The 18,819-nt window shown below is 28.6% G+C and overlaps 1 protein-coding gene across 4 annotated transcripts in view; it reads right to left on the bottom strand.

The window, feature by feature from the left end:
* The window catches only part of LOC142323505 (transmembrane protein 185A), a 62,707-nt gene that overhangs the window by 25,115 nt on the left and 18,773 nt on the right, over window positions 1–18,819 (bottom strand). For all 4 annotated transcript variants that reach the window (XM_075363247.1, XM_075363246.1, XM_075363244.1 and 1 more), the window contains exons 3-4: window positions 18,604–18,811; window positions 11,435–11,695 (exon numbers count right to left, since the gene is read on the bottom strand). In XM_075363247.1, coding sequence (XP_075219362.1) covers window positions 11,435–11,695; window positions 18,604–18,811 — 469 coding nt within the window. The remainder of the gene's footprint in view (window positions 1–11,434; window positions 11,696–18,603; window positions 18,812–18,819) is intronic.

The following is an 18,819-nucleotide window of genomic DNA, read 5'->3' on the forward strand; positions in this document are numbered from 1 at the left end:
ATGTTTTTACTTTTACTTATGACTGTTACTATACTTTTAATATTAAAATTATTATCCTTTTAATAATAAGAAAATCAATTCTTCTGGATATAAAATTTTAGTTTATTTTATTTTATCTCATTTTAAATGATATAAAGTTTTTATAATTAATCAAGTGGATATTCCTGAGGATGGACGAAGTTCTGAAAGCACTTGAACAGATTTAAACATGATATAATTAATCGTTGGTAAGCTGAACTCTCATTATTTAAATTATTAATTGTAGCACCTATAAATCTCTAAACAAACAGTACTGCACATCAATTAATTCAGAAAAGTCAATATTTTCTCATTCAGACAAATTATTAATTTTTGCAGATAATTAATTGCAATTAATATAAGCTACATTCATAAAGTAAGGGCCATTTAGTCATTAAAGAAAAATTAATTTGTGAGAAAAGGTTTTTAGTTACAGGTTTAGTTTACTACATATCTACTTCACCTTTCCACATAATTGCCATTCAGTTATAAGCACTTTTCGTAACGCTGCACCAATTTCTTTAACCCCTCTGCATAGAAGTTTGCCGCCTGGGAATTGAAGTAGTTAATAATGGCAATCTTGAGTTCCTCATCATTTTCAAACCATTATCCACCAAGCCACTTTTTCAAATGCAAGAAGAGGAAGTAGTCGCTAGGTGCAAGGTCAGGACTATATGGAGGGTGGTCAAAAAATTCCCAATGAAAATCTTGAATCCTCTTCTTGGTTAAGGTAGCAGCAGTATGCGGACGCGCATTGTCATGAAGGACGTTGTTGTGTTTATGCTGGACAACAGTTTCCCGCATCGTCAATTTTGGATCGCACGTCTCAGTTTGGTGAGCATTTCACAGTACACGTCAGCTGTAACTGTTAATTCATGTTCCATGTAATCAACCAAAATGACGCCCTTTTCATCCCAAAAAACAGTAGCCAACATTTTTCAATTCAAGTATGGAGATTGCTTAAACATTTTTGGTTATAAGGAACTTGAATGGCACCACTGCGCTGACTGTGTTTCGATTCTGCATTGGTATAGGTTATCCAAGTCTCGTTACCCATAACAATGTGGAAAAACAAATCATCTCCATCTTGTTAATAGTGGTCCAAAAACGCTCATCCACTGCACATTCTTTGCTCTTTGTGTTGCCGTGATCATTTTCGATACCCACCTTGGACACAATTTGTGATATCCAAGCTTTTCAGCGACAATCGTGTAGATAGAGGTGCGTCCAACACCTCTATCAAGAAATTCATTGGCCAGAGCACTAACTGTCAATCGTTGATCACATCGCAGTTTTCAGTTCACTTGTTCAAAAATTTTGTCAGTCTGAATACTGGGCCTGCCACTCTGCTCTTCGTCATACACATTTGTGCGGCCATTTTTAAAGTCTCGACACCACTGTCTAGCCTTTCCTTCACTCATTAGTGTAGGTCCATACACTTGGCATAACTCCCAATGAATTTCAGCTGCTGAAGATCCTTTTGCACACAAAAATTGAATCACAGTGTGCACTTCACAATTGACGGAAGAAACTAGTGTCACAGACATTGCAATCTGCATTCACCAGCAGGCAAACGACTACTGAATAAAAATAACTGCAGAGGCTTCGTACATAGCCGATAGATGGCCTTGCATGCATGAAACTGTGTTCAGACCCGCTAATATTTAAATATAAGCTGACAGCCCTTACTTTATGAATATGCCTTGTATATATAAGCTAAAATTAATTGATTGTATAAAACCTTTTCTAATATTCTGAAAAATTACCCCAAATTCCACACACTAATTTCTGAATAGACATCCAAAGCAGCTGACATCAAAAAAGTAATTCAATGAGGTGTAATCTCATTCAGCCAAAAATACATAAATGATGTCATTACATTTAAAAAAAAGGAAAACATTCTACTTTCTACCGAATATTACAGTAAGAAAATCAAATGCTATAATTCCTAAATTAACTAACCCTTAATTACTAAATTTCAGTCAATTTTTTGCAGAGAACTATACATATTAATTATGACAATCAGGTACAAACATAGTTTCACAACTTCACTGGAATAGGAAAAGAATACGTTTGAAGGTCATGCCTAATATGATCTTCAAACTTAGCTATATCATCTATCAAAAGAAAAACTTTGTCTCTGATGAGTTATATCTTCAAAATCACACAATGGAAAAAATTGAGTTTGACAATAAAATTGTTATTTTAAAATCTTTATTCTTTTCTATGTTATATTAGAAAATTTTAATTTATTTCAGAGTACTATGGAAAATTTAGCATAATTAACTTGACTTTTTCCTCATTTTCTCAGTAGTAGGATTTCAACGTTCCATATCTTCATAGGTTTTTTTTAGGTATATTTAAGAAGTTTTATATGTTTTTAGGTATATTTTAGAAGTTTTAAGTATTTCCAATAGTTGGATTAATTACAGCAACAACTGTGTTTTAAAAATATTTCTATTTGGGTTGTTAATGAAGGAAACATTTTGCAGTGAACTATATATTTTAATTATGACAATCAGGTACACACATAGTTTCACAACTTCATTGGAATAGAAAAAATTATGAGAACAAAACGAAAATTTCCACTAAAACAGTTGTGTATCTTGACAGTCTGTTATAGTAGACCAGACAAATAGATAAATAAAGTTCTGTATGATCTACAGTTACATTCACTTCACTACCATTAAGTACAACATTTGTAAATTTTTTTTTTCTAATTTGTCAGATAACCACATGTGTTTGTAGCATAAAGGATCTTTTTCTTTGTGCTAATGTGCTTTTAATGTGTATTTCTTACATTTCTCAAACGTTGCAACTCTATCACCTCAGTAATAAAATATTCTTTGAATTCTAATAGATAATGTTATTTTTCTTTAATCATATTTTAAGACAGCTGAACTTGCTACTAATGCAGTGTCATTAATTCTTTAATAGCGAACAATAAATTCTGCAGTAGGACTGCAGAATTCACTTATAGCCATATTTCTTTTTGAAAAAGATATGTAGATTTTACAATATTTTCTAGGCATTCATGCAATTTTATCAACAAATGAATAATAACTGGTTACATACAAAGAAATCAAAATCCAGGTAAGCATTTTTAATGTCTATTAATATCATGTGATAGTTGCTTACATTTATTTTTACTATTGTACTTTCCATTTCCATTCAAAATACTTTGTTATACCTCATTTTTTGTTTAACTAAAACTTGAAGTTTCTTTGATTTCTTTTTATTAATTTTAATTAAAAGACATTCTTGCTAAGGATGAATTACAATGTTGTTGTTAGTTAGGATGAATTTTTTTTAGGTTAATTAAATTTAGTAATTAAAGAGCAGTCAATATTCTGACATCATTTCCAAAATAATTTAACGATCATGTTTGAGAGATTATTATCATTTAAATAAATATAACAAATGAGCAGCATGGTTTTAGAAATTAAAATTTACAAACAAAACATTAATCTCTTTTCATGTAAAAAAAGATTATGAAATGTTTAGAGAATGGAGAAAGAATACTTTTTGCACTTTTTATCTAATTAAAGCCCTTGATTGTGTAAATTTTACTATTATTATTAGAGAGAAATTAAGAGCTGTTGGAATTACAAATACTGCACTTAATAGGTTTGGGTCTTGCTTACTAACATAACAGAAAATGTATAAAGGGTTAAAGACATCATAAGTGTTAAGACGTAAAATTAGAACAGATTTTAGTTTCTTTCAGAGGAACTAGATATCTCACACAGCACAATTTTCAGTCCTACTTTATTTCCAATTGGTATAAATGAACTGTAGAATGGTTTATTATAGGGTGGTCCCATCATTTATGCAGATGATAAATCAATCACCTATACAGATAAAAGTTTGCATTCACTCACTACAAACCAGAAGACAAATCTACACTTGACCCACGATATCTATGTGGTAATGGATTAATATTAAATAAAAATAAAAAACAAGCTTTATTTAATTTCAGAATAAGTACAATAAAAAAGAATAAAAATTAAACATACAAATCAATAACAATGCTATAAATTTATTGTTGACAAATATATTGTTGAAGGGTATAAACAAAAAGTTATAACAATGACTTTTACAATGTAAAGGAATATAAGGGAAATAAAATGTATGTAACAAAATTTGACTAAAAGCATTATTTTCAATTTGAAAATGAGTAAAATATTATTAAAAATGTTAACATGGATATTTTTGGTTTTACTTAAATTCAAAAAAAGAATAAGTTTAAAGTAGATTTAGATTCATTGCAAAGATGACAATTTTTGAAAATAATATTTTTAAAGAAAATAATATGATAATGTATTGTATAAGTAAGGAAAGCAAGTGCCATACTTGAAAACATATCATTTTCAAAGACTGAAATACCAGTTGCTCAAGGAATTGTAATTGTCACTTCTGGGGTTAATTTTCCGTTATCTTATTTTTTGTTACATTTCACTATCTATGTTTCACTCTACTTTATTTTCAAACTAAATTTTTATCCTAACAATCAGTTAATCCATACTAGATATTCTGGTTCTTGAATAAAACAACCAGAATATAATAATAGCTTGATAACAACTTTGCTAACTCCTTAAATAACAGAACACTTTACTGACAAATGTCAACATGGTGATTTTCATTAACATTAATCATTACATGGATGATTAACTTCTAAAACTACCTGTAACATATTATATATCAAGCAGCACGGTCTGCTTGATATATCTTATATCTCATTAGTTAAAAAAAAGTACTGACTTTTAACTAAAGTTAACTGGTAAATTATATTACAGAGTGCTTGGCTTGACTTGACCTTCCACATTCCTTGCTGCCACAACTTTGGGCATATTGTAATATAATATCAGATTTCACATTAATTCATGGAATTCAAAAACAACCGGCTTTTTCACAGAGCAGGAGTCTGAAATAAACTCTGGCTTCCCTCACAATCCACCTTCATTTTTAATAATTTTTGCTGCAACCCATCTAATATACCTAGCAACTACAGAACTTTCACATCCTCTTTCCATCTTCTCAGTCACCCTCTTCTAAATTTTCTTTTCATTTCTCTTGTTAACAGATTTGATGATAAACTGTTCTCATCTGTCTATAACACATGATCCAGTTATAACATTCTTTCATGCTTTTATAAATCAGACAAAATCTTATCACTGATTAATCTAGCTGTTTTCTCATTAGACTTTAAATGCTATGGGCATTTAATCTTACTGACTGAAAAATCCTTTCTTTTTTTTTTGAAAAATATATCAGATATTATCTTGCAATGTAATGATCCAGATGTAACCACTGGTCTGATAAGTGAGCTACATAGTTTAAGTTTTGTGTTATGTGAAATAGCCTTAAGAGATAATAAACTTGAAGTTGTAAAGTATGCCTTGTTGCAGGCAATAGTCCTACTATTGCCTGCAACAATCTGATCTTGTGAGAAAAAGATCAGGAATTTCATTCCTAATTTTGTTCTCACTGATTGTACATGGTGTAAATTTATTACCTCACCATCACATAGTCAAATTCAGTCGTCTTCAATTGATGACTTCTTTTGTTTGCTGACACTTTCATAAAATCAGTTTTTCTTTTAACCTGTAGGCTCATTTTTCATTTGTCTTTTGATATCACTTTAAACGTGTCTATCAAACCACCCAAAAGTTTCTTGACTTAAATATGATATTACATGGATACGCTCAAAATTGGGCAAATTTATATGTGATATTTTCATTTTTTTCAGGTCTGTTTAGTACACATTATTTAAGGATACTGAGTTTGATTTGTCTGCTGCTAGAGCATCACCCTGACACACTCTTGTATCAATTTCAACAGGTCTGCTCTCTTTATTCTCAGACACACAATTTTTTTAAAAATCTGCCTTCAGAAATGATCGTTGATAAAAGTAGGTCTGTTAAATTACAAAAATAAAAAGATACATAATCTAACTGTTTTTTCACAGTTTCATCACAAAGTAATAAGGCTGGAATTTCTAAGAAGGCACCATGCATTTCTAAAAAGTAGTATACAAAAAGTACGTAAAGAGAAATAAAGGAGTGTCATTTTATTTTACTTAACATTTGTTCAAATATGTCATGTGCACCAATACATAAGATCCCTCAACTAATACCCGAATAAAAAAGACGGATAAAAGATAATTGCAAATACCCTAGATATTTATAGTTTCTATTTGTATACCACATAAGTGTTTCATTAAATAATAAATCCTGGAATTTCACTGAACAAATTTTCTCTAATGAAGATTTCAAAGAATATAGAAATTATTAACTGATAGGCTATTCTATGAAAAAAAAATTGTTGGTGATTTACTTACCAGAACAGTATTTCATTATATGTAATTGGTCTTGCAGTACAACATAATCTAGTATAAAAATTGCAAATAAAAAACAAATCAGGAAGCCTACTCATGAAACCATAAAAAAAAAAAAAGTACTTATAAAACCTCTGCTATATACTGTATTGTACTGCATTACATATATTTTCTTAACCTTTTCCCATCACAATGATCCGCGGTTGATTAGCGCTCCGCGAAAATATGTTGGTATCTGATTGCCTCCCTTCATAGTCTTATGCTACCCTCTTGTGAAAAATATTTCAAAAAATTACAGTATATTAAAGAGATTTAAGATTCTGACCAAAAAAACCGTTACGATTGGATATTTTTTATGCCTGTAACAACAAAAAAATTAAAACTACAAAAATTACGATAATTTAATTGCAGAATTTTTTTGCGCATTTCTACCGCGTTTTTTATTAACAAATTTTTTTTTGCTTTGTGTTTATGAAACATAGTTTGCTGATTTAAAAAATAATACTTTCATTCAAATCGGTTGTAAATTGAGCAAAATATGATGAAATACCCGTCATAAATCACACATAATTAACATATGTTAGTAGAAGTGAAAGTAGATTCAGAAATCTACGTTTTATAAAACTCCCCACCACTCAAAAGCTGTTCAGATTGACAAAAAACCATTTTTACTGTATACTGTTATTCATTACGAACCGATATGTGTTACATGTTTACCGATATCATTCATCTGAAAAGATATTTATAGACCTCAAGTAAAAGTGACGTATTTATGACCACAAATTCCTTTTTTTTTTGTGGGCCGTATAACATAATTTATTATGTGTTTCAATACATCGATATGTTGCTAGTAAGATAAGCTATTTTTGTAAATAATAAATAAATCTGTAATCCTTATAGCAATTATAATACACAAGTCTCACACACACACACACAAGGACATTTCTGAAAAAAATGGCCATATTCTTTCTAGTCTAAATAAAACATTTTACATTGTATAAACGTCGTTCAAATTGTGTAATAAAACTGATTCCTTTGTGAATATAAAAAAAAAATAACCAACTTAGATGCCATATAAAATGATTTTGTAACAGCGTTTTAAAACTGACGCCGTACATAACCAGTTCCAGGGCTACATGATCTGAAAAGGTTAATTAATACTGTATTTTAATTACTACATCATATATAATAAATATAATTATTTATTATACACAGAAATCACTAAATCCTATTAGAAAAACTCATGCTGTAATTTACAAAAATCAATTAAAAATGAAGAATTATGACAATTGACAATTTTGATAACTAAATTAATAAATAAATAAAATGTATATTTTACAACATAAAAGTAATAATAAAATTTTAATTTTAACCCAAGAATGTTAGTACTTCCTGCAATTCATTACTTTTTTTTAAAAAAATACGAACAAGTTATTTTAATATGTTATGAACATTTTCCTTCAATATTCTATTTTCAGTTAATATTCTGGTTTTAGATTACTAAAATTGCAAAAAATTATAATTTTAAATAAATTAATAAAATTCTAAATTATTTTTTGTAAACATTTCTGCAAATCTAATGCTCTCCATAAAACTGTAGAATAGAATTTGATTTTTATAATGCGTACTTCTGTTTTAGCTCTACTTATATAGTGCTTGTCATCACAGTCCCTTTCATTTTTTTAATAAATGGGTTTATAACATTTGTCTTTGTCCACACTCAACTGTCAGTGTTAATAAAATCCTCAGCATTAATATTTTCATTATAAACCCAATCTAAATCTTTCTCCAGGTTTTCAGCTGGTATAAACACAATTTCTGTGCTGAAATGTAATGGAAAATTTCATTAATCAGAGCGATGTTGGACTATCTCTACTCAGACATGTTTAGAAACTCCCAACAACCATATTATAGAGTTCAACAATGATTTCATTATTTCAATAGCTGCTTCAGCAGATTCCGTACTAATAGCATTAACTTCATTAAAAATTTGTGTAATTTTATTCAACCTCTAACAACCTGGTCTGTAAGTTGGAATGAGCTTCTGAGATTTAGTAGAATCTAAACTCGTTTAACATTGCTTAATGCAACATCTGGAAGGTATGTGGCATTATCTAAACACATGTGCTTCATTCTGGTAATGAACCGTTCCAACCACCCTTCCACAATGCAAGATAACATCAGAGCCTTTTTGTTAGATTGCAACACAAAAAAGTATTGATGCTGATAAAACAACTTGGTTTATCAGCAGTTTCTGATAAAACAGAACAATTTAATCTCTACTAGTAATATTTTCAGGTTCATAATAAACAAAACAAATTTAGATTACCAATTCATTACATCTCATTATTCACACAAAAGAGAGTGAGTGAGTGAATGTGAGTGAGTGTGTGTGTATATGCATGTGTGTGTGTGTGTATGAGTGAGAGAGAGAGAGAGAGAGAGAGAGAGAGAGAGAGAGAGAGAGAGAGAGAGAGAGAGAGAGAGAGCGAGAGAGAGAGAGAGAGATCACATGCACGCACACCTCCCATCACAAAACTTCTTTACACATAATCTGATGAAACACATAAGAATGGCTGCACAATTACACATTTCATTAATTTCTTTTGAGTTGGTTGTTCTAGAAATCATTTACTTAATGCACAACCTTTCAACAGAAATTTAACACTTTTATTATTATTATTACAATTATAATGTAATTAATACCAATAGAAATAATTATAAATTATCATTAAAACTGTCGCCGTCATCATTGTTGTCGCCATCATTATTATAATATATTTTTTAAATTTATAAATTCATGTTTTATCTATTTTAAGTTATGAATTGGATGTTAGGTTTACATTTTATCATTTTCAGTGGCTAAATTACTTTAAACTTTATATTTACAGCTAACACAATATTTTTCTTCAATAATATATTAATTGTAATTAAATAAGTCAGGTAAAATGTTAATTTAAAAAATATAATTGCTATAATAATAAAATAAAAGAATATATTAATAATTTTAATATAGATGCAAAATGTGATTTTGTTTTTTAAAACAGAAAATAAGTGACAGATAAGTTTTGAAAAAAATACACTATATTTAAATATTACAGGTTAAATACACTCTACACTACTAGCTGCAAAAATTCAATGGACAATTTTGAAATCATTAAATAAAAAGGTAAAATTGTGTTGTATTCAATAGAATGAATAAAATGCTTTAGAAAATTAAATGCACAGATGAACAATTTATGAAGAATATAATTTGATTTACTTATTTATAAAATTTCCAGAATATCTAAAATTTAAATAAACAAAATGTCTAATCAATAAAGATTAATGCTTGAATTTAATTCGGTAAAAAGTAAAGAGCTATTTTCTATAACAGAAGAACTGTAAATCAGATTTAACTCTAGAATCTTACTTTTTAAACCTATTAGCTCTTTGAAAATTATTAGTTATCAAAGATTTTATTTCATAAAATTATTTTTAATAATCATGCACTTGCAATTATCATATTAGTACATAAGCCGTATCTAATCTCTTGACAAAAACTGGGCTAATTTCTTCTGCTCATTAATTATTGCTTCTATTTTAAGATCATAAACTCATCTCATAAGATAGAAGCTTATGCATGGGAACACAGTGCGGAGATTTTGTAACATGAAAAATGCCACACCAGAGCATGATTCGAAACAGAGTCCTCAGTGCATTCAATGTTCACGTAACAAACCATTTAAAAGCTTAATTTTAAAACACAATATCATTAACAACTACCATAGTACTTCTGTAATTTAAAAAATGAACATATACCAATATAAATAAAAATATATGTTAAAATTCTTTTTCTTCTTCTTACTGAACTAATAAATGAGACGTGTTTTAACAAAAACAGAGATATACTAGTACATATTGCTTCATAAAGATGTTAAGCTCATTTCATAATGGCCTGACTTGGCTCCCACAGTTAGGGCCTAGATGTGGACTGCAATTCTAAGAACCCAACTTTCATCATTTATAAAATCATGTGTTATTTCCTTTAACAAGGTGAAGCAGAATATATAATACACCGTTTCACAACAAAATTGCACAAATGTCACGGTATTAGTTGCAGGACCAGACAACAATTTTACTCATTTGGCTTGACATGCTGATACACATTCAGTATATCTGGCTTAGTGAAATAGGTTATGGGAAACAAACTTCGACTTTCTCAAGAAGTAATCCAAACATAGGATGCTTGTTATTTTAAGAATTGTAGTTTTATTTTTGGGAGTGACTTGCAGCTCATGTCAGGTCACCTACCACCATTACTCATATTCAACAGTAATAAAATTGTAATTTAAATATAGCATATTTTGTAACATTTTTTATTATAATAAATATGGCCAATTTATTTTTAATTTATATCTTTTATATTTTACGCTCATATTTTATGTGACAAACTATAACTACATTTTCTATTTTACTAGTAGTTACAATTCTTTTTTATATTGCAGTAACATTATATTGTAGTCTCGATAGTGCAAGCCAGATAGATCACGTAATTAACTAAAGTTTAATGGCTCATTTAATATCTTTTTCTGCTCCATATTCTATTATTCTCTTTTAGCTTTTGCCCACTGCCAGTGAGTCTAAGGAAGAAGTAAGTATGTTATACATTTTTCTACTTTATTTTATATGCATTTTTAAAAAATTTGTAAGTAAAATAATAATTTATTTCAGTTTTTTTCTTTGAGGACTCTAAACTCCTTCCTAAATTGCATTCTCTTCAGTAGGCCATAAAGTGTGTAATTTCATCTATCAAGACCCAAGAGCCATTTTTTTTTTAAATTTTAATCAATTCATTGCACCTTCAGTTTACATTTATTTAGATTTAAGGGCTCCTAATGTTAAGAACTCCTGGTTCTTTCATATTTAAATATTTATATTTAATTAAGGAGCATACAGATACTGTAAGGGTTTAAAATTCCTAGTCCAAATAAATTTCACCGTAGTATACAACCATGGTAATCTTTGCTACGAGCTGCACATATTCTACCCAAGATTATAAATGTCATGATCGGTAACTACATTAATATAAACACTTACCTGAAATACTAGTATTGGTACTACCAAGAAAGTATACGCTAAGGCAGAATTGAATGATGTCCTTCTCTGTCTCGCATTCACTTGTGGTGTTCGAAGTAGAATGCCAGCAAATATGATTGTATAAAGAACACCAACCAGGCTGAGGCACATTACAATCCACAAAGGTACAAATACTACTTCCCAACTCCAAGAAGTAAAACCATCCAAACGAAGAGATAAGAAAATAAACTGAAGCATATTTACAGCACAAAACAATTCTAACTGTAAAAGAAAATGATAATAGTGATAAATTACTGCACAGTATTAACATAATACAATCAATTTTGAGCATATGTATTTGTTTACACAGGGGGGATAAAAAATGGTAGTAGATGGTGAGATCAACATAAAAACATAATTATAGAAGTACGATTACACTCTAACACTATTTCAGATGGAAATTTATAATTAAAAATTTACACATTTTTCAAAATGATTTATAGCATTTTCACTAGACAGTTTAAATAACACAAGTCACACAAAAAGTAATGCACACGTCAAACAAACTATCTACACAAGAGGTATAATTCAACCAACACAACCATTCATTGGTTGTGTTGTTCAAGTTTTGTGGTTATTAGGTTGTGTTTATGTTTTCTAAATTTTTAGTTTTTATTTATTTATTTTTTATTGATGTAATTTTGGAATTTTGTACCAACTGATGATGATCTGCAAAAGTCAACTTTTGGTGTTAGATTTTCAGTTCTGTTACTGCGTTTGGTGGTTATTTTGTTGTTATAAATATAAATTTAAACCAAATTGATCCACTCCAGTACAGAAATATACATTAAATAAGATGACATTTACCTTATTTTTTCATATCTTTACAAAAACGTTTTTGTAGAAACCCACATCTTCTATTGTAATTTACTTTAAAATGTTTATATCAAATTACATATTACACTCAAATACATTCAAGTTTATCAAGGTAAATATATATTTTTTTTTATTTTAGAAGTTAAAAATAAATTACAATTTTTTTTAAATATAAATTATAGAAACTAAATGTTAAACACTACATATATAAAATATGATGTCAAATTTGGTAAAAATTAAAATAAATAAATAACTAGGATGAAATGCACCATGTTACTTGGCCAACCAATGTGACAGTACTATGTGAATTTGAATTAAACTAAATTGAATTATACATTATCATTATTTGAAAAAGTGCTGCCATCTACTGCAGCCTTTATAAATGTGTAAAACTTTATAAGTGACACGCTTATAAAGATTGCAGTAGATAGCACTTTTTCAAATAATGATAATGTATAATTCAATTTAATTTAATTAAAATCCACACAGTACTGTACTCCACACAGTACTACATGCGCCAAGTTACATGGTGCATTTCATCCTAGTTATTTATTTTAAATTTTACCAAATTTGACGTCATATTTTATATATGTAGTTTTTAATTTTTTAATTTCTATAATTTATATTATAAAAAAGTTGTAATTTATTTTTCATTTTTAAAATAAAAAAATTCTATATTTACCTTGATAAATTTGAATGTACTTTAGTCCAGTGTTTGATGGTAAAAATGAAGTATTAACTCAATTCTTTCGAACATCAATTTTCATGAAAATTTGTAATTAAGCTTATCTAACCCTCTGCTTCAAAAGTTATATGTTCCTGATGTGTGCTTTTTGTTTTTTGTGTGTTTTTTAATCTATTAATTGATTAGAAACCAAGTTAATAATACACCGAAATAGCAAGCTTAATATAAAATTACCAGTTTATAAGCTTTTTAATCCACAGATTCGAAATTAGTTATAAAATACTAAATAAGGTAAATGCATAATCATTGTTATGTGAAAAAACTGACAATTAATCCGTAATTGTAAAACTGCCGTAATCCACTTTATAGTTAAAGCTAGCTATTAAAACAGGTTTGTCAATATAATTTGTTCATTATGTTCAGAATTTACCTATTCATTCATTAGTGTATGTTTTGTCTTTATATTTGTAAATATAATATGTATTTTTTAAATTGTCAAATTTATTATTGTTATTCATTTATAATATTTCTTGATTATTCTCTTTATTTGTTATATGTGTATATTTAATGTGGTGACAAACATTTTAAAATGATTTCTTTTACTTTGGTTTGCTCTTAAATACTATACAAATCTTTGTTAGTTTTTCCAAGTTAGGACTAGTTAGTTTTACAGTTTTAACAATTGCGTTATAATTAATTCTATAACAACTATCAGGTTTTATATATATATATATATATATATATGTAATAGTGTTAATTTATTACCTAATGCGGTATTTTATTAATGATAATGAAACCATAAATTTAAAAACCTTATTGTATAAATTGGTAAGTTCATATTAAGCTTGCTAGTGGGTCAATCAAATAAAAGCTGGACTTTTATTTTTAACATTTATTACTATAAAATAGAATTACAAAACATATATATTGCTTTTCTACGTAGTCTCGCTGAAGTTGTACGCTTTTTCCCAACATGTAGGGAGCTTCTGGATCCCTTCATAAAAAGTTTGAAGATGTGTTACTCATCAGTTGCACATGAACTCCTCTACTTCCTGATTGCTCTGGAATGGACTTTCTCCCTATGACTCCTTCAAATGGCCCAAACAAAAAAAACTTTATGGGAGATAAATGTGGATTGTTTGCGGGATGTTCTAAGGTTTTCTAGTAAATTTTGTCCAGTTTATCCCAAGAACTAATGTTTGTGTGAGGCCTGGCACTGTCGTGAAGGAGAATCTCATCTCCAATTGAGTGATAGCACCTTTTGTTGCTGTAGGTGGTTTTCATTTTGTTCAAGAACTGGCTGGCAGTAATATGCAGAATGCACAGTACTACATTCATGGAAAAAAATCAACGAGCAATATGCCTTTCCAATCTCAAAAGATGATTATGAGGACTTTTCCAGCTGACAGACAAATTTTTGCCTCTACAGGGCAAGGCTCTCCACTCCTATGCCACTCCATACTTAATGATTTCAATTTGGGAATCTAGTGAGAGCCACTGTCTCATCTCATGAGTATTTGATTTCCCTCTGGTCAAAATCAATTTAGGAGTGATTGTTAAATTCCTGTTAGCCCTCTTTCTGATTTGGGTCAAAAGTCTTGGAACCTCCACCTACACAGACTTTTCAGAACCCAAGGTGCTTTTTGATAATGGAATGAGCACTTCCATGACTGATTCTCACTTTCAAAGGAATTCATCAACGTGCTGATCCTCTTCGTTAATGTCATGGATTGATCAAATTGTCATTCATCACATTTGTCTTTGATTGCCTACTGTGGGTCTCATTTTCTACAGCTTCACGCTCTCCTTTAAATATACTGGCTCAATCAGAGACTGTGTCATCATACTGCACACAGTCTAGTCAAAATTTTGGAGTTTGACATCCTCATTTGTGAGAAACTTCACGGTAATATGTTCTGTAGCCAATGATGGAACCTTTTGCATTGATATAGTGTTACTGACCAGAGAGATTTGAATGCTGAGGCAGCTGGAGCATTCATTCCCTCCCCACATCTGTACTGTTAATATCCCACCATGTCAGCCAACTCATGTATGCAAGCCATGAAGACAAAAGTTCAGTTTGTATTTGACCAACAATCATATTTTGGCATTTTCATAGTTACAAAAAACTATTTATTAGTTACAGGATGCTAGATGTCATGTTTAATAAAATGTTGTCATTGTGTGTGTGCATATATATATCATTTTTCTAAAGTCAGTATTTTCAAGACCCATATTCCTCTGTATTAATATACAAATGTAAACCAAATTGATCCACTCAAGTACAGAAATATACATTAAATAAAATGACACTTACCTTATTTTTTCATATCTTTACAAAAACATTTTCGTGGGAATCCACATCTTCAGTTGTAAATCATTTTAAACTGTTTTTATCAAATTACATACTACACCCAAATAGTCGAATGTTTGACAGTTTTTTGTTCAGAATTCTTTTGGACAAAACTGATTGATGTAAAATTTGGACAGTAATTAGGGAGCAGCTCAAGGAACAAAAGCTATATAGTGCCGATGTGTGCTTTTACCTTAGGGGTAGATGCCATCCCTTTTGAGGGGTGGTAATTATTGCATTCAAAATAACCACAGAAATCGATGGAGAAATAAATTCTAAACAAAAAATGTTCTATAAAAATTTTCTGTACAATCAATACTTTCTGAGTTATTAGTAATTGAAAATGTTGATTTTTCATCCAACCATTGAACGATTTTTCATGAATAGCTCAAAAACCTTATGTTTTATCAAAAAAATTATTATTAGCAGAAATGAAGCTTATAAAATTACAAAAGAGATTGATTCTTTTTTATTTCTGTAGATGCAATACGAACCAAGTTATGCCTTGTTGAAGGTAACTTTTTTTTACTGAAAACTGAAGTTGAACCTTTCAATGTTAAATAACGGAAAAACAGAACATTTTTTGAGGAAAACTTATAGGATATATTTTTCAAAGTACTTAAAAAGACCTTTAAAATTAGTTTTGGTAAAAGTCATTAGCATGAAAACTAATGGAGTTATGATGAAAATAAAATCCTTATCTTGCTTTTTCAGAGAAAAAAATCAGCAATGAAACAAATGACTTTTTCACATGAATTGGAATTGAATGTAATCCTTTTACAATTTACTTTATTTAAGTACTAATAATATGTTCTAGAAGTTTGACCAGTTTGGAATGCCTAGATTTGAGAAAAAGGTTGATTCAAATTTGAAATTTTGTTCAATTTCTTAAAAAATTTTCTCTTTTTCACAACAATTCAAAAACTAAAGAAAATACGTAAAAATTGCTACTGTACAAAAATTTATTTATTTTTTTTTTTACTGAAAATTATAGTTTTTTTTTTATTTCTGTAGACTAAAAATTAGATTGAGATATCACCATTAGAAGTTTGCATTTGAGTGTGAGGACCACCTTCCTCAAGCCCTTTAAACTCAGAAATTTCAAAAACAAAGGGCTCAAGGAATCTGAATTTTACAAGCCAAAATGGTTTTTTTTAGCGATAGTATAGCTTAAAAATTAAGGAAGTTATTGAAAACCAGTCACATTTTTTTGGTGAAATTTTCAAAGCGTGCAAATTTTTATATTTTCGACAGTTTTTATTTCTCTCCTTTACCCATTTTATAATTTTAGTTTTTAATTTTAAGTAAACATGATCGTTAATTTTAATCACGAGGCCAGATATTTATATTTATTCATTTTATAAATATAATTTAACCAAACTTAACCTACGCTCGCTAACCTTGACTAATTAACAGGAGTGTTTTGATTAATTAAATAATAAATAATTGCAATAATTACTGAATTTATTTTAATTACAAAGGTGACGTTAATACGTAAGTACCAAATATTTATAATTGTTTTCTAGTATAAAATCTAAAGTGAACTGTTTATTTAACTTTTATTTCTTACGAAATTCAGCACTGTTTTGTTTTCAGTATGTCACACTAGACAGGCTTTAATATGATACAAGTATGACTTTTGTTTCTAGTATAAGTCACAATGTTGTTTAGTCCATTACACTAAGACAAATAAAATAATCAATATATATATATATATATATTTTAAATTGTACAGTAATTACTAAAAGTAAAAATACTTAAAATAATTAAATTATTTAAACTACTGAAAGACAAGTTATATTAATATAGATGTGACTTATGTATTGGCTGATGTACAGATTTCTATTGCATTTTATTTACATTATTATCATCATTACCTTTTCTTTTTAGAATAGAACCTCTACAAGTCATCACCTTTGAGGTCACAGAGGTGAAAAAATATAAAAAATGGTGAATTACAGAATTCATGGGCACAAGATACACAGTACATTAAGAAAATAAACAATGATGAACATTAAAAAATAAACAATAATTAGATTTAATTATATTAAATTTAAATTAATTTAATTTAAGATTAACTACAAATTTTTCATTTTAAATATGGAAAACAATGAAAAATTAGGCTAGAGATTCTATAACATTCACTATACAGCCTAAATTATGTCCCACAAGTCTTTTGTTTGGTCCCTCAAGGAATCATTATATGGAGTAAAGTTTTACAGCAATAAAAAAGTAAGAACACCAACATATAATTGGTACAGTTTTCAAGGAAGAATATTACGGAAATGAGACAGGTGGGAAATCTATTGAAATATATATAATAGTTGTATATTTATTGAATAAACCATATTTAAATAAGTAATTTGTATCTTAATTTACTGAATGACCCCTGCACGTATCAATGAAAAATAAATGTTCTCTGATGGGAAATTAAGGACATTTTCTGCATGGAATTATATGAAATCACTATACTCTTTAAATTGCAGACAATTTTTAGTATCCTCTTATGCAATATAAGTAATCTATTTATAATCATATGGTACTTTCAACATGGGCTGACATAACAAATAGATAAAAAAATCCTTCCCTCAAATTTAGTAAAATAATAAATTTTACAAACTTCCTATCTACTGTATAACCAAGGTTTGGGTTTTAAAAGAAGTACCCAAAAATAAAAGTCAAATAATCATGTAGGTTAGCCAAAAATGCCATCAGACAGTCATTATTATTTTTTTTAAATAGATTGTTTCCCACAATGGAAAAATCAAATAATTTCAGACATATTAATATCACATTTTTACACCTGAAAACATTTTGGGAAACTTTTTTATATCTGTAAAAATTTCACAATAATAAAAGTGAACTGGTTAACATTAACTACAAATAAATTAATACAAAATATCGCTACATATTTAGTATCACTTTTACTGTAATTAAAGTACATTTTCATTTGATATAATAAAAAGTATTATAAAATTACACATTTGTTTTAAAACACTATTTTCAAAAAAACATAATTATTTCTTGAAAAAATAATAATTTACGTATCGTAACAACATAAAAAAGTACTTATAAAGTAAATTACAAATATCATTTTAAAATCTTAGAATGGAATTCTATATACTTCAGACTCTTGAACTTGTTCAATAACTTGTTGAACTATTGCATTAATTTAACAGAATTAATAATACAAAACACAAAAGTTAGAAACCTATAGTAACCTGACTTAATTTTCTAAAAAATAATTGCATTTAAGGAGAAATAAAACTGCCATACCTCAAAAGATCTGTCATGCTTAACAGCCCATATACAGACTGCAATGGATACTATCGAGATGAAAATCAAAGGGATGAAAACAAGTATCCATAAATTACGTCCAGACTGTAATTTGTCACATACCAAAAGTTCAAACATTAAAAGAATCAAATGCAATGCCAGACTGATAAGCATTGCTTTATAGTGAACATAAGCTTCTCCTTCCAACCTGTAGCA

This window comes from Lycorma delicatula, chromosome 4, assembly GCF_047948215.1.
Source record: "Lycorma delicatula isolate Av1 chromosome 4, ASM4794821v1, whole genome shotgun sequence".
NCBI lineage: Eukaryota > Metazoa > Arthropoda > Insecta > Hemiptera > Fulgoridae > Lycorma > Lycorma delicatula.